The sequence below is a fragment of the Cyprinodon variegatus genome, unplaced genomic scaffold (genome assembly GCF_000732505.1).
Source record: "Cyprinodon variegatus isolate N-32 unplaced genomic scaffold, C_variegatus-1.0 Scaffold773, whole genome shotgun sequence".
NCBI classification, from domain to species: domain Eukaryota; kingdom Metazoa; phylum Chordata; class Actinopteri; order Cyprinodontiformes; family Cyprinodontidae; genus Cyprinodon; species Cyprinodon variegatus.
The window spans coordinates 108,901-131,639 of NW_015151226.1; the positions used below are offsets into that span (position 1 = coordinate 108,901).

The window sequence follows — 22,739 nt, forward strand, 5'->3', positions numbered from 1 at the left end:
TAATAAAAATGTATGCTACTCTGATAGATTTGGTAGTTTTAATGACAGAAAAGAATTCAGGGGTATGAAAATGTTCAGAAGGAACAATATGAGCAAATTATATAACCAGTATTTGTAATACTGTGTATCATAGCTAGATATATCATCTTTATTATCAGTGATATGAGGCTCTTTAGATTATAACCCAACATAAACAACATATACAAATATATATAAAACAAAGCAAAATAAGGAGGAAGGAGGCTGCTTTCCATAATGTAAAAGCCTTTTTGGAAGTAGGCCAGATCGTCAGGGCAAACAAATTTATGTCACACTGTTGCAAAGCTCTCATAAAGCAGGTTTCTCTCCAAATATTTGTAGGGGGACACTCTGGAGAGCAGCCATGAGCTGATGCTGAAATGATATGGTGTGATCCGTTTTCCCTGAGCTCTTTAGTGAAATACTTGATTTTGAATGCTTGCATGAACATAGGTACTGGCGGCAATGTTGCATACTTTGTGACAGAGCTGAGAAGAGGACTGGGTGGCATGTAAATGCAAAGCAAAAGCAGTTTGATCTTTTGTTTACAGAAGAGCCATCTTGTACAGCAACACACACACTGCCTGTTGTTATCCACCTCTTCCCTTTACTCTGTGGTTTTGTAAGCACATGTTTGGGCAAGTGTTGTGTTAATTATGCTGCTTTTTTGATCGTAGAAACGTTCACTGTGACTTGACCTTGCAGAAAATTATTCAGCACAGCTTATTTCAGCCATTTGCAAAGAGTTTCTGAGTGTATGAGAACTTATTTACTTGTAAATGTAAAGAAGGTATCTGTCTTTGCATGCAGTGATTATTTGCCATAATAAATAAGAGTTGAGGAAATGTATCTGTAGGTTTGATATAATTCTGGCTGTGCAAATCCTACTTGTCTGAGATCTCACCGTTTGGTCTGTGAGTGGAGGCAGAACGATGGTTTTCTCCATGGTGTTCATTACCAGCTTCCACAGCTCCTTCAGCACACGTTTTAGAACAGTTTTCTCACAAATCTTAGCAAACAACGAAAGGCTGGGAAGGGAAATGGCAGAAAAGATTATCATTCTGGAACTCCTTTATAGAAACCCCATTATTAGATAGAAAAACATTTTTGTATATCTACAAATTCTATTTCGTTTCCTTCTTTAGAGTTAGTAAAAAAAAAGAAAAAAAGCCAAACTGCGTTACTTGCTGTCCAGGAACTCCATGATTGGCTGCAAAACATTGTCTGCATCTTGGGCCACACTGCTGGCGTTCCCTACATTCGACGTTCCTTTCACCTGAGCCAAGATGTCTCCCATCTGCTTCACATTTTCTTCAATATGAGGCTGGAAACTGTAAAGAAACAGATGGAGCTCTGTGTGAGATATGTACAGCAAATATTCAAGCTGTTGTGATTATTCAAATGTGCATGTGAGTAAATTCCCACCTGACAGCAAAGACCCTGCTCAGGTCATCCATTACATTGTTCAGCTTCACCTGAAGATCTTTCAGAATATCGCTGGCTTCCACACAGAGCTTCATTAAAAATACAAAAAAACAACAACATATATTTGAATGTTAATAAAAACATTAATCGGAGCTTAAATACTTAATATTTTTTACTCATTTTAAAATATGAAAACTAAAAAGGCCCAGGAAGGTCAGTGTATAAATACTGATAAAAATATTATTGATATTTTTTTAGCCAATTGTGTCATTTTGGTAAAAAGATTGAAAATCTCTTGTACATTAACATTGCCAGTCCTCAAACTTTAGTCTTTCCATAAATGTTTATAGTACATCTCTGTTACATGAAGCTCACCTTCTTCTTTGGCTAAATCAGGAAAGAAAAGACTCAGTACACATAGTCTGGTTACAGGTTTAATTACCTCCTATCCTCATTCAAGCTATTATTAAAATAAGACAGTAGATTTTGTTTGATACATATTGTCTTATCAAATGTTAAAAAAAAAAAACATGAAAAAAAGTCCTGATGTGAGAAGTCGCCCACATTAACTCTTGGATGGAGAAGTTATTTAATTCCCTTATTCGCTTTTTTGTGGCGTCCACCATTATGTTTCAAGCAGTTGAAACGTTGGTTCAGTGATATACTGGCAAATGCAAAATATTCTATTTAATTTAGTTTTAAGTATAATGTGAAAAAAAAAGATTTTTCTCTGGTTCGGCACCATAACTCTCTAGGCTGTGATGAGATATTTAGGCATGATACTTTAGTATATTAAACAAGCCTCTATAGCGCTAATCTGAAAGAGATCTGTCCTGCTGAGTGCTACCCAATTATTGTGAGCGCATTGCTTTATCTGGTGCAATGTAGAAGCCGTCATTACAGGTCCTAAAAATTAAGCAGTGTTTTATCCTGGGAACCCTGTTGTGTCAATGGTTGAGACTCCTTTTCTGAAGTAGGAAAGTAAGTTTTTGTTAAATTGCTTATGAATTTGACTAATAAAGGCAAAGAATTAAAGAAACTCAACATTTTAATACTGTTGGAGGTTAAGTTCGGCACTGGCATCTATCATCTGTCTGTCTGTCAATCATCTATCTATCTAGGCAGTTCCACCCACATGGCAGAGTTACTTACATCTTTTCCACCCATGGCTTCAAACATCTTCTCCAGCTGAACCCTTAACTGTTGGATGTTGTTAATCAGGATGCAGGGCTGGAAACAAGATTACATATGTACATATGAACAAAGACAAATTGGTTTATTTGTAATTATAAAGCAAATTACAAGCTCAAACCATAACTTACAACTTTCTCCATGGTAACATAGTTGGCAAACAACTTGGAGATGATATCAGCATAGGACAGAAGAACATTGCTGATGGTCTGCAGAGGATGCATAAAGAACACTTATTTGTATTTTTTTCTTGTTTTAAAACTAAGAATACACAGAAAGGATGGATAAATCTACCTTTGCAAATCGCTTCATGTAGTGTCCTACAATCTGTGGATCTGGACACTCTAGCTTCCTGATGATCTCGAAGCTCTGATTGAGCTGGGAGAACACGTCCACCACCGAACAGGAGAAGAGCGCATGTTCTGATGTGACCTGGAACTGCAGAGCAGCAAAAAAAGAAAAGAAAAGAAAAAGCGCAACTAAATAAAAATCATCAATAAAGTAGAAACATTTAAATCATGAATTTAAAAATGTATGACTTTGCATAGCAGGAAAAAACATGGCAAAATAATCTTCACCCAATTAGGATGGTGTTCTTTGAAGAAAAGTTGCTAAATAAAACCAGACCTTTGATGTCAGTCATCGTCTCCAACAGCTGAGACCAGACAGTTCAATAAGCCACCAGCGAACATTATTGAGAACCTGTCTGTCTCTCAATAATTGGCCGGTTAGCACTTGGACTCTAATTGGACGTTTTGTCTTGGTGTGACCAAGGGAATTCTGGGTAATGAGGTGAGGATGCCTTTCATACACTTTCAATGGTATTGCATGACTACTGTGTTTTGCTGTATCAGTATTTACTTCCTCCTCTGCAGCTGATTTGAAGCAGGGAGGAAAGGTTTGGGGCAGAAGGAAGATGTAGTTTTGAAAGATAATAACATATCTGATGCCTTACTCCATCTTTTTTGTCTCTTTCCAAAGCGCCATGCAAAAAGTCACGAGAGACTTCCTCATTTTCATCCAGCCACTGGATGACGAAAGGCTCAAACCATCTGCATAAACCAACCAGAAAATGCTTCAATATATTAGCAGCACATGTTAGCTTGAACTTTGTTTGCCAAACAGTGATACTTACGCAGGGTATTCAGGCACTCGACTCTTGAAGAAAGGAAGGTCTTTGCAGTACTCGTTGTAGAGCCACTTTACCTTAAAGTGCAGGTTCATGTAATCAGCGCTCTTACACAGGCGGTTTTTCTCATGTTCTGACAAAAAAGACATAAATCCATTAAGATGCATTCATTAAGCAATATTATTGACTAATGTCTTTCAGAGAACACTGCTATAGTCATTAGAACAGTTAAATGAATCGTTTCACAAAAGTATTAGCGGCCCAACTGATTTATTCAGTGTTTTGCATTTTGTTGTGCTTAAATCTTTCTTTTCAAACAATTGTAATCTCAGACAGAGATAAAATTTATTTAAAATGTTTTAATTTTTTAAGAGAATAAAGCTTTCCAAAGCAAAAAGACTAAACAGTCTAAACAGATTCCATTAAAACCTAATAAAACCATCATCGAGTGTTTGCAGTAACTACGAATTAGTCTTTTTTATCAATGTGGAGGAGTTTAGACTCTCCATTCTTTGAAGAAATGTTAAATCCAATCAGATTGATGGGTTTTTAGGTTGGAAAAAAGCCTGATTAGGGTCTGCCACAGTGGGCTTCTTCAAAACCTTTCTTTGGTTTCTTTATCAACTCAGTGGTACATTTCTTAGTCCCCCTTGGATCATAATCTTGCTAAAAAATAAGTGTCCCAAAGCTTAAGGTTACAAGCTGATAGGTAAACATCTAATAAACAATGTTTGGGTGTCAGTAGATGTTTTTTTGTGTCCTTTATGGTCAGCGGTGTTATTGCCTTCTTTAGCCCAGCCTCTTTCTTATGGTTTAATAACACCAATAACACTAATTTTAACTATTGGGTTACTCACTTTTCAAAGTTGTGTGTATCACCTCCATGATTCACAAGGGATGCTTGCTCTCCCAGATATTTGGTAGAGGCCCACTGTATTGTAAATGGTTTTGTAAACATTAGAAGACTAAAATATGTCTCTAACTAATTTTTATCTGTTTGTGAATTTACTTGGCTACAACTTTTTGCTTTTGATTTTATTTTTTTTAGATCTTTATACCTACTGATGTCAGATACTTCTTGATCAGCTCCCACATGGGGTCAGGTTGATTTTCATAACCTTTCTTTTTTATTATGTAATCAAACCTTTTTTTGAATATGCATTTTTTGGTTGTTTTTTTTTTTCTCTAAAATTCGCTTTGTGGTCTGAATTCAAAGGAGGTCAAAACGTTTTCTGCATAAAACATCAGGTCTCTGCAGTTTACATGCTAAAAAATGTATTTCTACTAACCTTCCATCGCGTATTTCATATCCTGAGCAAACAAATTCCACATCACTTCAGCACTTATTTTACCCACATTGAGCTCCTGGGGAAATCTTGAAGGAAGATGAGAATATTTACAAAATTAAATAAGTCAAAGGAAGCCTGGCAGCATTGATTGCTACCCGACAGAAACTGATGATCATATTGATCTGGGATTCGTTTTAGGGAAAAATGAACAAAGAGGCAAGAATAAAATATAAATACATACTGGTTTAAGCAGGGAGTGTAGGAGTTTTTGTCCTCCTCAATAATGGAAACAATAAGTGTGATGAGTTTGGACCAGAAGTCCAGGTTCTTGATACTGGGACCCTGCTCCTCTGGAGGCACAGCCCCCTGCTTAGCCTGGAAAACACCAACATTTCTTATTAAAAAAGAAAACAATTTTTATTTCTTTTATTTTTAACTTAAGCTTTTGTAAATATGACTGTTTGCAATCCCAATCTTGTCATAGATATACGTATGGTTACTATGGTTGTCAATTAGTATTACATCAGCATAAACCTTGTTTGTGAGATGCAAACCGCTCTCATTTGTCAAAATTGTACCATCCTTCTTCTTAAAAAGAAATTTGCTTTAGCGAAATATTTATTTAAAAATATTTCAGATTATCTCTCAAATTTCTAAACAACTCTGAAGGAGCCAGAAGAAATAAAGAATGCTAATTATGTCAAAAGATAAAATGCTGTGTTAATTATAGACTTTGAATTATTATATATAACATGTTTAAAATCGCAAATGTAAAAGATGGTAAAACACATAAATCTCTGCAATAAACTGCTTAAATCCAACAGCATTATCAAAGAAAGGATCGATTTTCGTTCAATTGTTTGATCTCTTGTCTGGCTTAAACCTAACCTGGACCTAAATTCCTTTACAGGTGATATTCAGTGGGACTCCATATATAAATAATGAGGGCCAATTTACAGCCATAAAAACAGGATGTAGGATTTTACAGACAGTCTTTTGAAGTAGCTTAAGATTTGTGGTTATAAAAGTAAAGCTGCGGGGTTTAAAAAGGAAAGAATTATCTTGCAGACAGTTATTTCCACAAAATACTTCCACATCCCTCAGGATGAAATGTTTTATGCAAAGGAAAATGCCTTTGAAAGTCAAAGGGAGAGCTTCAATGAACGGTTGAAAGAAGTTCTAGAAATCCCTGTTGAAATTCTCTGTAGAAATTTTGGAATGAAGAGCCTTGTGTAAACAGACTGCAGAGATGAGAGCTCAGGTCAAAGACATGAACGCAGAGCAGTGACAGTGCTTTTAACACATCAAATAAGGACAGCTTAATTGGTGGGCAAGAATGGAGTCCCAACAAGGACACATCTTTTTGTTCTTTTATGCTTCAGGGAAAAGTGCTATTTTTAATAATCACCAAGTAAACCTTCTGAATGAGCTCCAGGTTACGTGATTCAGAGGGACAAAATAAAAACTGAAACCTTAAATCTAAATCAGCCCGTCCTTGGAGCTATTAAAATCTCCACATCAGGGGTTGGAAACTGTTTCTTACGGGTTGTTGTTTTGTAAGTTTAACATGTATTTCTGTGACAAAACACCCAATTAAAATGGTTCAAATATCCCCTGTTTTGAGGTTCTGTAGGAAGAGTTTCAATTGGTTAAGTAGGAAAATACTACGAAATGCAGCATTTTGTTTAAATCTTAGAAAAAAATCAAGTAAAATACTTTATAGGTACACATATAGCAAAGGTAGGATATACATATTTATCTAAATTATTGGTTTCCTTGATACCAATGTTGTGAGAAAATGTCGATTACATAACTGGAACTACTCTGCCTGAAGACACACCCCTCTGGCGGAGCGTTTAAAAGGGGCAACCTCCTGTTGTATTCAGCGCAACTGCTATCTGTCCCTACCGTATCAGTCCCGGAAGCACGCTCCGTACTATTAGCTCATTTGCACATGCACAACCTGATATACATCCAGGTTTCAATAAATAATGTAATTATAATACTGAAGTTACTTATTTCTATCTTTATCTCACTAAAGAACGCAAATACACATCTTTATTTAATTTAACTCAATTTTTTTTATGACTTTGCTGAGACAATTTTGATGCTTTTTACATTTTCTCCATTAAACAGCTTGTCTGAAGAGTAGTACGGCAAAATATAATTAAACCATGCTAATCTGCATTTTAGATGTTTCTTTCTTTAGGTTAAGCACTATAAACTATAATGTTAACACGAAAGGAAAACATAAAATCCCAGAAGTGGCGTAGGATCCCATTTCTGATGCAGATCGGGCACAGACAAGTGATAACACAGGATTTTAAGGTTATTAGAAATAATACCGTGTGATTATTAGTTAATAAAGGTACCATTGTATTTTTAACCTGTGGTGTTTTGTGTTTATTTTACACAGTGAATTATATTTCACTCATGCCAGATTCACTCTTCTTTTAGTAGCATTGGAATGAACAGAGAGACATTTATTTGGTTGGTGATTAATAACTTTGCTTATATTCATAGTCTAAATTACTAAATTGGTGAAAGACAACTGGATTTTTAACAGCCGGATTCAGACGTCCAATCTTTTACGCAAGAAACTAAAAACCCTGATCAGTCAGCAAATTACAGTTATAATCATTCAAATGATAATAATTAGTTTTACCTTTGATTTGAATAACTTCCAGTTATATGCATTTTGTATATTCATGATCTTCCGGTAAACTTTCACATAGTAGGAAACATTTTTACACCTAAATAAGAATTCAGTTCTGTGCTGCTACTACTAACCGGATCTGTTTGGTACTCGCGGCTGTAGAGTTCATGGCAGTTATTAAAGATGTACTCGTAGGTGGAGTTGAGGCAGGCTTTTACACAATCTTTCACAACCTGACTAGCTCTTGGTGGAGACTGGAGCTCCTGAACCTGAAAGTACAAAACAAAACCCTTGATTGAGAGAACTTATCGATCATATATTGTGTACATTGAAAGCGATAAGACGAAAAAAAGAAAAAGCTAAAATAGGTAGGGACTTTACCTTCATTCTGAAGAAGGTAATACTGGTGAGAAGGTCAACTGTGGACTTGAGGTCCTGTAACCTCTCAGGGCTGCTGGCTGGAAAGTTGTTCTGCAGTCAAAGAAGAAAAAAAAAACGCCAGAAACACCTTTATTGAGTGTATCTATGGGCAGGATGCAGCACTGTCAACCAATTTTCTCTGCCAGCGAGATCTCAGCTTACAATGTGGGTGGACAGTTTTTCCTGAATGTGCCTGGACATGTTTGAGAGGAAATGTCACTCTAATTAACACAGTGGCTCTGTTTTTAGTGTTTATAAGAAAAAAATAACAAAACCATCGAAGAACAAACTGATAGACCACATAGAAGACATTGGAGAGAAATATGAGCGTGTGCCCTGACATGAAAGAGCAAGCCTACCCGATACATGGAGAGGTCTATCCTCAAAGAGTTGTGCAGCTGATCTAGAAGCTTGACGAATCGTTCTTTCTGTAGGTTAAACAGAACAAGAGGACAGATTTTCTTTGAGCAGAGGAAATATGCCTCTAGGATAATCTAGATGTAAAGTTTAAGCTACTTAATAAAAAAAAAAAAAAAAAACATACTCTAGAGGTGCATGATTTATTTTTTAATAAAACATGTATCTAAAATATCAGTCTTTAGTGGCTTACTCCAAAGTTTGAAGCTGCAAAGCGGTCAGATGCAGAAACGTTGTTGGTTGCCTGGGTGGTGTGGGCGTAATAGGCGTTGATGTTGGCCAGCAGGGTGCTCATGACTGCAGGTACTCCGGGGCACATGTATTTAGACGACAAACACGCAAAGTGGCTGCAAATAAGAAAGGAATCCATGAGAAAACGCTTGATCCTAACAACTTTGAGAACGTCCTCTTTATGCAAAGAGATATTACGTCATGGCTTGGTAGATGGACTCCACCCCATAACGCATGGCAAACTCATCCACTATTTCTTGGGGAGTCTCCTCAAAATAAACTTTCCAAGCATCGTCCCCTTTGGCATCGGGAATCTTCACCACACCAGTGTTCTGGATGTCTGTTACGTAATGAAATAGGTTCTAGAGAAAAAACAGAAAGAACAAAACAAAGTGAGAAAAAAAAAAAAAAACAATAAGAAACAGAGAAGAAAAGGAAAATATACCAAAGTACAAAGGTTCAAAATAAATGAAAAGTAATTCAATATTTTTCCCCGTCTTGTGTAATTAGGTTTCATATACATTAAACTGTAAGGTAGCATAGCGCAAGCCCTAAGCCCTTTATGCCTGTTATGATGCATTAAGTGCCATAAAACTACATTATGAGGCCAGCATAAGCTGTTGTGCAGACCATAAAACGCTAGAACACTGAAACACACTCTGAGCCAGTTTATGGGCACTTATGGGAAGCAGTAAGAATGATCATCTGTCAGTGGGCTTCACCTAATATGTTCTGCTGAGTAATGAGCCGAGTAATGACTCCAATGAAATCTTTGACTCCTCTGCAATCAATCAAGTAAGTGTTTCTACACAGAACCATAAAAGTGACTGCTATCTTTACTTTTTGGAAGAAGTACAACTTCATAAAGGAAAACAAACATTAAAGAACACTAATGTGGAACCAGTCATAAAGAGAGGTATATTATTTTTCATCATGACCATTTCATGTACACAGGCTTTACTCTCAATATATAAAATAATTTTCCTATTTTTGTTTACCTTTCCTAAAACAAGTTTAGGATTGAAAAGATTAATCATGATCGATTGCCTTTAGCAAGTGAACTGCTATTTTCACAGTGGCAAAAGTAGAATAACATTTAACCAGTATGAACAAACTATTTGGAGTGTTGGTAATTCCTGAGTTGTTGAGAAGATTTTAGACTGGAGACAAACCTTATTAAGAACTTACAGCCGAAGTCCATTCCAATATGTTTTAATTTATTTAAAGGAGTCTGAGCTACTTAACTCGATCAACTACATCCATTCTGTAATGATGTGCAAATCCTCCATATATATGGGTTCTCTACCAGCACCTTGGAGCTTGAGGCGATGGTGTATTAGCTGTTCATAAAAACGACCCTCTGCTGGAAACAGGTTAATGCTGTAGCCACTCCCCCACTTTAGGGTTTGCTGCTCAATGTGCACCAATAATCACCAATTCTATTAATGTATAAATGTTACAAAAGGGAAATTATTAATTTAGGATTACTACACTTGCATTTATATTATATTACTTTGGGGATACCATTGCAACGGGATACCATTGTGATATTGGTGGTTTTGCTTTAATAACTTAAACATAATTTGTTTTCTCATAGAACAGAAGGACTAGAGTTTGAGTTGTTGTTAAAATTTCAATAATAAATTTGCAGTTTAATAGATGACATACACTTAAAGGCATAAAATGTGGATACTAATATTCAAATAATGATGGCATTAGGTATCAGGTAGATTCAGCAACACAGCCTTATCGTGGAAATTTCAAGGGAAGAATAAAAATATTCAAAAAACACAACAAATATCTAACGTTTTTACCTCATGCAGACAGGTGTACTGTACGTGATAGGGAGCGACTGTCTCCTCTCCTTTAATCTCCACATTAATGCGCATTCTGATAGCCCCAGAAACGGCTGATTTGTCCGTACGTTTGTCTGTGAAGTGTGCAAAACAAATGGCAGCTACATCACTCAAATTCATCCTCAAATCAGTTTATCATAATGAACCTGTAGATAAGTGTTGAGTGTCGAAGAGTGCCAGCTGAACAAAAAAAGCATACCAAGATTATACCAGACGTCCATCTCTCCGCTAAGAGTCCGAACCTCGATGATTGTCTGACCAAGGAAGTCGTCAGACTCTCTCTTGAACTTCTGCTTCACACGAGACTTAATGTCATCGTCTTCATCCCACACCCGCACCTTAATGCGATCTGAGGAGTTGTGGCATTCGCTGCAAAGGCAAGACAAGAGAATAAAGCACAGATTCCAAAAATGACTCCAGCTAAATGATTTCAAGAGAAAGAATAAGCCTTTATGCATTTCATGTTTAATGAAATAAACAATTTGCTGCCTTTTAAAGATTATTGTAGACGAGATTCTGAATGAACTACCACTAAATATTTTCTCCTACAAAAGCTACACATTTTTAACATTTTTAGAGAAATATTTTGGACTCACAAATTAAATGTTTCCTCCCAGACAGGATTGAGGTTGCCGTAAATAGTTTTGGTCCTTTTTTTGGTCTTTCCCACCTGGACGGTTACATATGGATCACTAGAACCAGTTTTATCCTTGGCTTGGAGACCCTGAGCACACAACACTGAACAAAAGACAAGAAAAAAAGTCTGGCATCTTAGCTGTGTTTGCTTAGGTGTAAATGGCAGCCGCAGATGACTTTCTGCTCCACTAAACCATAAACGGCACCAGTGTTCCTCGCACACGGATGGCCGTTTGTCTCTTTTTATAGACCCAAACACCTGACATGCTTCTCCTCCTCTGACATTGATGCTGACCATATTGATCGGCTCACTTCACAGGACCCGTGCTGAGCTGTAAGTGGCCCCCCCCTCACCTGTGATGCAGATCTTGGCGGACCATTTGGAGGTGCCGTCCAGAACGCTCTGCTTGATCTGCTTCATGTGGGTGACATGGGTTGACTTGGGGACAGCAAACACTTCTTGTATGAGTTCAAAGATCTCTGGTTTGTTCCTCTCGCGGATCTTCATTCGATCTTTAAGAACCATTATGATGTTCTGGGTTCTGTCCTCTGCGCCGTGTTTGGAGCTCTTCTCTGCGGCTCCTGGTCACAGAGAAATCAGAATTAGATAAGGGGTTAGAAATAATAAATAAAATAAATTTGGTTCAATTTGGTTGTACAACTTTGATAGATTATACAATAAAATCATTGAAAGATGACTTCTACAATATCAAGAAAATAAATTTTCAACATATTTTAATTCAGGAATAAAACGACGTTTATGTATGTTAATAAGAAAAACTATTATCTTTTTTTATGAATTTAATTTTAAACTGAGCTCAAACCAATGAAATGCTGAGCAAAAACAAATGAAAAAGAGAGAGCCTAAAGACAACAAAAGACAAACTACTTTTAATATCTTTCACACACTGAACACACACCCTACTTCCCACACACAGACACAGTCAAAAAAAGGAATAGAAAGGAAGAAGGAGGAGAATGACTCCATGCTTGGCTTTGAATATTGAAGATAGAAGTAATAAATAAACTGCATGTTTTTCTGTCTTTAGATACAAAACATTCAGTCAGTGAAACTGCATTGTACACATTATTTCTCCCACCAAACACTGCATAATTTCAGCAAAATCAATGCATAGATTTCAGTTTAATGTCTAATTTTTCCAGAGAAATCCAAACAAATGTTTACATACATTCATCATTGGCAAGAAGGTGATATTATTCTGGGCTTTTTTAGTATTTTCTTGGCTCAGTTCTTAGTCTAAATTAAAACTACAGGCCAAAATATAACATTCACTGCCATTAATCTGTAACTAATTTGACTAAATTAAAATACATTATCAAAAGGCATTTTGAGATGAGGAAATTAAAGCACTATAGCACTTCTCTTACTTTGTAGACAGTCAGCATTGAGCAGGTCCTGGCACTTTTCATGGCATTTGACTCCACACTCAGTGCAGCGCATGCCTTGGCGAGCGATACCCCACAGCAGTCCTTCACACTCGTAGCAGTAAGTGGGAGTGGTGGCTGTCCACACTTCAAAATTGTGTGGGGTGGTGCAAGAGATCGGATAGATGAGGGCCTGTAGGGTCTTCTTATAGACATGACTCTTCTGCAGAACAAATGGAAAAGGTTACTGAAGGGTGGTGCATTGATGCTTCTCACTCAGGATGAGTTGTGTTTGAGCAAAGTGAAAACAGACCAGCTCTTCGTTATGCAGGGTGCTGGACGTCAGGGCTGAAGTAATCCCAGCTTTTCTGGAGTTCTGGACCAGAGACTGGAGGACAGCAAAAGTTACTTAAGCTCACAAATGAAAGGGTTTATTATTGAATTACATTAAGATACCTATTCCCTAAAATAGTATATCTTAGAGAAAGTTACTTCATTTTTCCAATTAAATGTAAATGCCTATCTCTAGACATAAATTAGCATTAAATGGCACATTGTTATACGACTTAAAAACAGTATTAATTAGTTCATTTTGGCAAATAAAAACAATTTATTTTAAAAGACAAAAACTCAGACATTTCCAATAGGTGGCACAGTGTTAGTAGGCAGATACGAAATTTTCTTCAACACAATTTAGATCAAATTAAAACAATGTGTATTTTTAGGGTGAGTAAAGCCATTAATCTTGTATATTAAGTGATGTGAAATGTAGACAAAAATGTGCCAGAGCTCTACTTCTGTACATACTTGTATAGACAGATCAATCTAATGGAAGCAAGTGAGTCATTGTTAATTTTATATATATATATATATATATATATATACCGTACTATAATCTTTCTCTTCTGTCATCTGTCAGGCCAGCCAGCTAAATTTGATATCAGCTGAGTTACATGTCATTATTTTAACTTCAAGTCGCTTGTCAAATTGCAAAAGTACACTAATGAAATGAAAATACTCACCATTGCCTGAAGTTCAGGAAAAGAAGAGAAGAGAAGGAGGAAAGAGTCAACATTAGAAACAGCAGGAAAAGAAGGGATTAATACAAAAGTGAAACAAGTGAAGCAGTGTTTATTGTAGTAGAGGGAGCAATTACATTTAATTGGACGTTTTGATTGTGAATTCATTTCCATTAACCCAATGTTTTGCTAAAAGTACATTAGTGTGCTCAGAGCAAAAATATTTCTTTCTAGAGCCTGTTTACATATCTTTTCTACCAACAGAAGTTCAGTTTTCTTTTTATTTGATATCTTCTTCATTGTGGCTCTATTCCAATGTATAAGTTGTGCATACAATGATGGTGCTCCTCTCATCAACTGGGATGTCACACGTGTTTGTTAAACCTGTTCTAAACTTTAGCACAATATGCTAATAAGGTGTTAGAGTGATCTTTCTGCTCTGTATTCATTTGCACTCAGATATCTAATTTTTACTAATTTAGTTACCAAAATGCAAGATGCTGTGACATTTAGACGGAGAGATGTGAAGGTAAGGGAACACTTGATGAAGCAGCTTTTGCAACCACAGCTGTTATTTAATAGCTCAACTTAATATTTACTGCTTATTCAGGCAGCACTCATCCATTTCCAATTAATCAGTGAAATAGCTTTCACAAAACAAAGAGTGTGTGCTTTTGTGTGTAAGAATGAGACCGTTGGGGGAACATTACGCAGGTGTGCCAACCCTGCTTGTATCTGAGATTGCTGAGTGTTATTAATAATTAAGAAAGTCATTGTTGGAAATTTTTCGCCTTCAGCACTCCATGGAAAAGACACACTAAGCTTATTATAGTGGTTAATATGTGCCTCAGTAAAGGTCTTCATAACCATTTCAATGTTTCCATATTTAGTTATTTTATGATCAGATTTCATTTTGGTTTTATGTGACAGACTAAAATTATGAAACGCATTTTTAATAAATAAATATATATATATATACAGAATCAATGATAGCAGATTTTTCTTTACGATTTACAGACATATACAATGAAAAATTGAGGTGTATTCAGATTTACTTAAGTAAAACGAAATGCTTTATAGGGTACTATAAATAGTCAGTTTACAGACAGATGGCTGATAGCAAAACATGCTAGAACTCTAAAGCAGGACTTAGTTACGGAAAAGTACCCTCTATATTTGTCATCATGAACTAATAAGTTCATAATGATGAACTAATGACTATACAACTGTACAACATCAGATTGTACAACGCCTCACTGGGGGCGAGGAGGCGACACAGGACAGAGGGAAGGAGTAGCAACACTTGTATTTTTTCTGTAAAATGTGAACTCCATATTTATCAGGACAAACCACACAGTGCAAGTGCAAACCATATTACTGGTCAATCTATCCGCCAAACTCCTATATTACATACACACAACTCCTATTATATACACTAAAATTAATCTGTATTATTTTTTGTATGTGTATTTTTGTATTTGTATGTGTATTGTTTTTGCTTAATTTTAACTTAATTTAACTTCATATTTCTCTGCCCTGTAAGCTGCTGGTAACCTCAATTTCCGGAGGGAGTCTTCCCAAGGGATCAATAAAGTAATGTCTAAGTCTAAGTCTAACTAAGTAGTTCATCATTATGGGAAATGTCTGGTTCAACTGCACACCTATAAATTTAACCTTTGGGTCTGCATGAAAAAAGAATCAAATGTGGCGGAAAATAAATGTGAACGTTAGCCTGAGCCTTTATTACCATGATGGAACATGGAGGATAGTGCAGTACTATCGGTGTGAGGATACGATCCTTTATGAGGACATCATCATCTCTTCAGGGTTGATGGCAACACTGATGGAACTAAGCACAAATCTTTGTCCCATCAACGCTTATAAAAAAGTAAAATGACAACAACAACTAAAACATTTGGAGACTTTAAATTTGTTAAAACCAAGGTAGTAGTTAATCTTTAATGACCATAATGTTATACAGCCAGTGCTACAGTTGGTGTTAGGATATCCATGTAAAGCCCTAAATCAAATGGACAACATTTGGTCAAACTAGAAAAGTGAGCTGAACAGATGCACTTTAACAATCTGAGGAGAGCATGGACTGTTTTGCAAATAGGAAAGGGTAAAATTATTAGTATTTACATGTGTAAGCTAGGTGACCCCCATTCAATAAATAAATAAATAAAACTGCTACTTGAATTGCAGTGCAAACGTGCTGTTTCTGTCTACCATGTAAAATACCAAAAAAAAAATACACAGAATTTAGCAGTTAATAATTAAAGAAAATGAAGAAAACCTGTAGGGGTGTTGATTTTTTAGCCTCTGGGTTATTTTAGTTCTCCTTTCAAATAGGAAATTTGCATCAAATTAAGTATTAAAACTCTGAGACAGAGTAAGAAGAAAAGACTGAAGCTGCTTCCAGACGCTTAGCAGAAACTACGCCCACACTTAAGTTACTGAAATCTGTTCAAAGAGCTAAATATGAAAAAAAGCCCTGTTGATACAAAATTCCCTCATAATGTTGAACTAATGTGTTTTAAGACTTGGTTCACAATAAATTTACAAAGAAACACTGTAAGGACAAAAATAAAGAGAGTCTTGACAACAGCCTGGCCATCCCTGCAGCTCAGCCAGGCAGACTTAAGCTGCCAGGAAATGCGTTTTACAGGATCCAAATAAGTGGCTGCATAGAGCTTAGACATACAGGAAGAGCACATAAGAGGAATAAAACAAGAAAGAGGGATGGGCTGGGTAGACGTGAGACACTTAGTCTAAAGACAGAGATGAGATTAGTGCAGAAACTCACCAGATCTCTGACCAGAGGCATTGCTTTCCTCTTTCTAAGGTCTGGCATGCTGTCTATGCTGTACAGGGCACCACCCATGCTGAAGAAAAAAAGAAAAACAGCTTTATTTCAAATATCAGCTGTCAATAATGTTGACACACCACATCAATTATAAACAGGCTTGCCATTTGTTTGAAAAGCTATAGATTTTTAGCCATAATGTTGTGAGCTTCTTATTCCCTTACCCTGCAGATAAAAGCAGGGAGGCAATCCCAACATGTTCTCCTCGGGCCTGTGGAGAAACAGAGGGAGGAATTAAAAATAGCGAGAAGAGTCAAAGTTTGTTCACATGATAGCATGAGGGAAAATTCTAATTTCGGCTTCCTATTGTCAACAAAAATCAATAGGAGGTATATAGCTAAATGGCTTTTATTAGTGTCCAAAAGCAAAGCTTTTGTCATATTCTAGATAAACATCTGTAAACATTTTATTTAAACTGTTTGTTACACTTTATAGTCATTTTGATGAGAAAGGGCAGGAGTTTTCTCTAGCAGTATGGAGCACTGACTAGACTAACGCAGTGCTTCTCCACAAGTTCTGTGGACTGCCAGTCAGCTGGCTAAAAGAAATTGTTAAAGCAACATTTAAAAGCTGTAAGTAATGCAAATTATTGTTGAATTTAGTAGGTGTCTGCACAGTCTTTTTGCTTCAACTATGTATATAACAATGCATGTTATGGATATCATAATTATAAATGTAATTAAATTATTGTTTCTGTTTTAAATAAAAGCAATTAGAGCATGTTGAACTTTTTTTATTTTCTTCTAATATAAAGATACAATGATAGTATGTTTACTCAAGATTTTTATATGATGTCTCAAACTGGTCCATGCATAGTACTATATGCTGTAGTGCATCTTGGGAAAATATCCCAATTTGCATTTGAAGTTTCTCCATCAACAGTTTGGAAAAGTAACTGAAAATAAAACGATATAAAATCAATCATTACCTTTGTGCAATGGGGTTTGATTAACTTTAAAATGCCATTGTGAGAATGCTCCAATGAAGACAATATCACACATGGACTAGCTGAATGGAGGATTACTTCATTTAGGCCCTTCACACATCTGTACAACAATCTGAGAAAATCTTAAATCAGATGTACTAGAATTGCCCATCTTTAAAGGAATGTAGATGACACAGAAACAGTTTCTTATATTTAGCCAGTATCATCTAATACAGCTTCAACTACTGGCATCGTGAGGCATTGATATCCTGGCTTTCTTAGTAACTTTGCATACAGCTTTGGTGTAGAGATCCAAGGCTAAGCTGAGACCTTAAGACGTCATTGTCAGGACTCTTGTCTGTGTGTTTGTGTTTCTGTGTTTGTCTCCCTTCCTCCACCAGGAGGCACCTGCTTCTGGTCCGCCTCCTCACACACCTGCAGATGGTTACCTCGTTAACGGAGTGTTCTTAAGCTGCTGACTCCCACTACCTCGACGCCAGAGTTTTTGCCAGTTTTGTGTACTCTAGCCAAGCTGAGTTTTGCTGAGCCAAACTGAGTTCTAGTCAAATTGAGTCTTAATCTTGTTTTTTCTTTGTCTTTGCCTCTCAGCAGGAAGTCATCCAGCAAACTGGATGTTTTGGACCTTCTCTCCCTGAGAGGATCACCTGAGCTCCAAACTGAGCTAAGGTTTTAAACTGGAGGTTTGAATCTACTTTTCTCCAAGAGGAGCAAGGGATTCATCTCCACTATGGCCCGTTCAAGTGCCGCAGGAATTCTGAGTGGCAGTCAGCTTCTCCGTTCACCTTCAAACAATCGCATTCTGGGTAACTCTGTTCCGCCCTCCACCGTATCAGACAAACACTGGATCTACCGCACACAGACTGGAGTCTAAGAGTCAACCACTTTTCTGGAAACGTAAGTCAGCAATCTATTTCTCCTCTTCAAGTTCGAGAATCTGATTTCCCACTGAGCCTGATCTAACCGCAGTGTCTTCCCCTCACTTTCCAGCTCCGGCTGAGCAGTGTTCAGAGCAACACTGGATTCCTTACTATCTCATCAATAAACCTGTTAAACCTTTTCCTTGGTCTCTCTGTATTGGTTTACTGCTCTTGGGTCAGATCTTAGTAAAATCATGACAATCATGTTTTAAAAAGAAACAAATAAAGCTGAAAACATGAGGGCGATAAAGGTGAGCTTTGGGAATTGGTACCAAATGATTAGCTAAATAAAGTGTTTTAGGCAGAAAAATAACCATGCAATAATTCTTATGATTCAATCCTATCCATACCCTGTGAATAATAGCCAGGTTATTAGTCTGCTTACTTCTTCAAAATAAAACTGAATCACAAAAAAAATATAACTTAATCGCTACCACTCTATAAGTGCTTTTAATGCAGACAGCATAAATTAGAAGGCTTATATGGCTACACCCACCTTACAGTCTTCTCCAGCCATTGGTAATCAGAATGGATTACATGCAAATCGCTACAGGGATGGCAAACAACTGAAAAGAAAATAATGAAATGACGAAAACCATACAACGGGTAAACAAACTATGTTAACGCAACACATAAGATGCATAGCGGCAATCAAAAAACAAAAATATGGAAAATAAGTCGGAAAAATCTTAAAATGTATAAAATAAAACCCTTTTACATGCAATGACCGTTGCAACGGGTCATAGTTTTACAATAGTTTTGGAATAAACCACATAGGAAATTGGGTTAACAAACAAAAGCACAGACTTTAAACTGGCAGGCAGGCAAGCAAACATAGTAATGCTACACTTCAAAACAGCAGTTTGTACCTCTTGCAGCTGTAGTCGTACTCTGCTGAAAAGGCGGAGCCAGTTGGCTTTTGCTCTAGCAGGACCCGGCTCCATGATTTCTCTCTTTGGGAAGCTGAATGAAGGATTAAGAATAAACAACATACTAAAACATACATATAAAAAGAAAATATTATTTAAAGCCATATATAACACTTAATGTAAATAATGTGGTAGCTGTATGCAAAGATTTTAAATTTAACAAAAGTAAGCATCAGTTCTACTCAGAATTTTTCGTAACTTATCAAAGATGTCTTTTTTTTTAAGTCAACACATGCACAAAGTTATCCTAACAAGCAAAAATAAATGTATATACTATTTGGATAAATGTCTCTTAGCAAGTGGCATCTTATTAAGGAAGCACTTCATTATTCTAGCTAGATATTTAACCATACAGAATGCTACTATTATTCGGTTAACTTTTAAACATAGTCCATACAGTTTCAAAAAGGGCAGGGGGTGAGAATTTAGGAGGGTCGCTCCAAAAAACATTAATTTACTTTAAGATATTGACTTCTGTCCAAATTTTAACCATCTGACAGTAACAGACATACCAGCGTCTTTCAGCAGCTGAAACACCAGCTTTACTGTGAAGCAAGTTTCATAGCAACATAAACTATGTTAAAGAATAAAGCAGTACCTATTCCAAAATCATGTTGAAGCAATAAGACAAAGGAGGAGCATTTCAGACTTTTAATAATAGAAATAGTGTAGGATCTACCAAACATCTAACTGTGAAACCCTAACATATGCAAACACACAGAACTCCATTTTAGATCATAGTTAAAGCTCCTGTTGTGGAAACAGTGGCTCCATGAAAAAATTACAGGCTTTAGGTTGTAAATGGGATGTCATCGATTTCTAATTACATGTGCATGTAAAAGTAGCTGAACAAATGCTTTTGACAGAATGAAGAACTGTATCTTTACATTTTCAGAGGAAAAGACCATATACAGCATATACATTTTATGTCTCCAGTAGGACAACCAGAAAAACTTTACCTTGGAACAGGAGCCTCTTCTGTTTTCTCCTCAGGAGCAGGCTGCAGAGTTTCTGCTGCTGAGGACTGTTCAGGAGGATGATGTTCCTCCACAGGGGTTTCAGATTTGGGCTCTGGCTCTTGGGGCTTGGTGTCCTGAGGTGGAACCTGGGATGGAATTGTTGGGGAGGATGTTGTCGTGACAGACATGTGTTGCTGTGAGGGAGAAAAGGAAGGTTTGGTGGAATTTGTATCATCAAAGGGCAACATGCTGTCCTGGGAGACTGGAGGTAGTTCAAGAGCTGCACTGGACGACTGGGTCTGATCTTGGGCAGGTCTCTGCTGATGCAAGGAGGATTGTTTTTCCAAAGGAGGCCTGGTGGAAGACAGGCCATCAGATGGTGGCATCAGGGTGGGGGTAGGGCCTGAGGGCATTGGGGTGTAGCTTAGCTCCTTTTCTTTGCTTTGTTTGTCTCCTGGTAGACACATATCATCACCATATTGCCTCTCTGCCTCATCTTCATAGTTATACTGCCCCTCCTTGTAAATGTCGCCTTCCTCTTCATCATACAGCGCACCCTCTTCTCCTCCATCTTTGAGATAGCCTCCATCATCACTGTAGACGCCTTGGTGGTCCTCCCCATCCCAACCTGGGGAGTCTTCTTTGCCGTAGCTGACGGAGGAATGGCAGGAGTGGTAGGAGTCGTTTTCGTCGTAGAATTCTGAACCTTGAAAGCTTTCGCCATCCTCTGGAGGAAACTCCTCACTAAGCTGAGAGCTTCCTCGGCTCAGCTCGCCTGAAGACGCATAACGGCTGTCTGTGGGACTGAAATGAGCAGGACATAAATACTCGTTAGATACATACAACCTACAGATTTGAAATAGAAATGACAGGGGATCAGTTGCATGATTAGTTAGGTTGTCACAGATAAGGAGTCTGTGCTGGGGCCAGGGAGGGAAACAGCTAATCAAAGACTAGCGTAGCTTACAAAAATGTTAATACCCCTTTAACTTTTTTACATTTTGTTACATTGCAACCACAGATTTCATGGCCACTTAAATTTTTTCTTTTCTTTTTTTTTTTTAAACAAATGCAGATCTTATAAGGGTGGCATACAAGTTATCCAATCGAACTGCATCAATCCTGGTTGGAACTACATTTAACTGCTATTATAAACCATCAAAACAGTAACCTTGTTTCATACCCCTTTTATAAAACTAAAAATATTGTTTCATAACATGATACTGCTTTAAAATCCTCTATAATTTCATCCCAGATCTGTCTGCTGTGTTCCTTAATCTTCATCATCACATTTATTCTTTCATGTTTCCCTCACAAAATGCTGATGCTTTCCCAGATCTGTAGGGTTTTTACCGATTAGACTGTGCAGAGGCATACTAAATTCACTGATGTGGTAACCTTTTGGAGCAATTAGTTATCCTGGATTTTATTTAGATGTATCAATGGAGACAATGCATATGTATACCAACCTTTTCAGATCTTTATTTTTAATAAAATCAAAGGTAGAATTTACTTCAAATTCTCTATCAAGCACAACTTACTTTTGGTCTGTCATGTATAATCGTGGCAGAATACATTGAAGGTTGTGGTTGTAAACAGACAAAATGTGAGTTCAAGAGGCTTTTGGTTAGTTATGCATCTTTTTCACAGAAAGATGTGTGTTTTAGAAAAAGAGGAATGTTTTTAAAAATGTTAATTCAAACAGTAGTTAAAATGGAATAATTCTACGTACCAATCCACACCTGAATGCAACACTATAGTAACACATCTCTGCAGAATAAAGGGTCAACTAGACGTTAAAGGGAGAATTTATTTTTCTTTTGTAGATAAAATGGTGAATTATATATATATATTTAGAAAAAGGGACAGAGCTGTTACTCACAGGGAAAGATGAGTCAGAGATAGTTTGCAGAAATGCAGGACAAGGTCTTCTTAAACAAATTGGAGCATAAACTCACATTTGACTGTTTCATCTATATTGACCACAGTGGTGTTAGTTCGATAAAGCACAGAGCAGGATCAGTAATGGAGAAAACTATATTAAGGCTTTTGGGCTTTGAGCTGGAGGGAGTGCACGCCAGTATGGATGAATGGACACTGAAACAACAACAGCAGCACTCCTTTTTTTATATCAAAAATCTTTATCCGACAAAGAATGACTCAGATAGTGACACATTCTGCATATTACTTCAGTCTAAATACACATCTGACCTCTTCTTTTTTGAGAGAAGATCAGTCTACAAACTGAAGGAAGAAAATAAAACTAACTTACTTTAGCTTCTTTGTTAAGGCACCATTATTGGAAATACAGCCTTTTACTGTCTAGCAAGTGGGATTTAAATGCGTATAATTACCAAGTGTGGAACACCCAGCACAAGACAGGGCCCTTCCTCAAGTCTCACATACAGGGTGAGGCTGTAATAACAAGCTGTCATGACAACAGATGCGC

At 36.9% G+C, this 22,739-nt stretch overlaps 1 protein-coding gene across 7 annotated transcripts in view; it reads right to left on the reverse strand.

The window, feature by feature from the left end:
- The window catches only part of LOC107098387 (protein unc-13 homolog A-like), a 60,598-nt gene that overhangs the window by 22,377 nt on the left and 15,482 nt on the right, over positions 1-22,739 (reverse strand). For all 7 annotated transcript variants that reach the window (XM_015396050.1, XM_015396047.1, XM_015396045.1 and 4 more), the window contains 26 exons: positions 20,291-21,094; positions 19,272-19,365; positions 16,704-16,750; positions 16,480-16,558; positions 13,677-13,682; positions 12,968-13,042; positions 12,658-12,877; positions 11,623-11,850; positions 11,229-11,370; positions 10,832-11,001; positions 10,591-10,706; positions 8,975-9,138; positions 8,739-8,892; positions 8,488-8,556; positions 8,090-8,179; positions 7,843-7,977; positions 5,294-5,427; positions 5,053-5,138; positions 3,770-3,896; positions 3,590-3,686; positions 2,929-3,072; positions 2,766-2,843; positions 2,596-2,673; positions 1,444-1,532; positions 1,203-1,349; positions 923-1,046 (listed from right to left, as the gene is read on the reverse strand). In XM_015396050.1, coding sequence (XP_015251536.1) covers positions 923-1,046; positions 1,203-1,349; positions 1,444-1,532; positions 2,596-2,673; positions 2,766-2,843; positions 2,929-3,072; positions 3,590-3,686; positions 3,770-3,896; positions 5,053-5,138; positions 5,294-5,427; positions 7,843-7,977; positions 8,090-8,179; positions 8,488-8,556; positions 8,739-8,892; positions 8,975-9,138; positions 10,591-10,706; positions 10,832-11,001; positions 11,229-11,370; positions 11,623-11,850; positions 12,658-12,877; positions 12,968-13,042; positions 13,677-13,682; positions 16,480-16,558; positions 16,704-16,750; positions 19,272-19,365; positions 20,291-21,094 — 3,697 coding nt within the window. The remainder of the gene's footprint in view (positions 1-922; positions 1,047-1,202; positions 1,350-1,443; positions 1,533-2,595; positions 2,674-2,765; positions 2,844-2,928; positions 3,073-3,589; positions 3,687-3,769; positions 3,897-5,052; positions 5,139-5,293; positions 5,428-7,842; positions 7,978-8,089; positions 8,180-8,487; positions 8,557-8,738; positions 8,893-8,974; positions 9,139-10,590; positions 10,707-10,831; positions 11,002-11,228; positions 11,371-11,622; positions 11,851-12,657; positions 12,878-12,967; positions 13,043-13,676; positions 13,683-16,479; positions 16,559-16,703; positions 16,751-19,271; positions 19,366-20,290; positions 21,095-22,739) is intronic.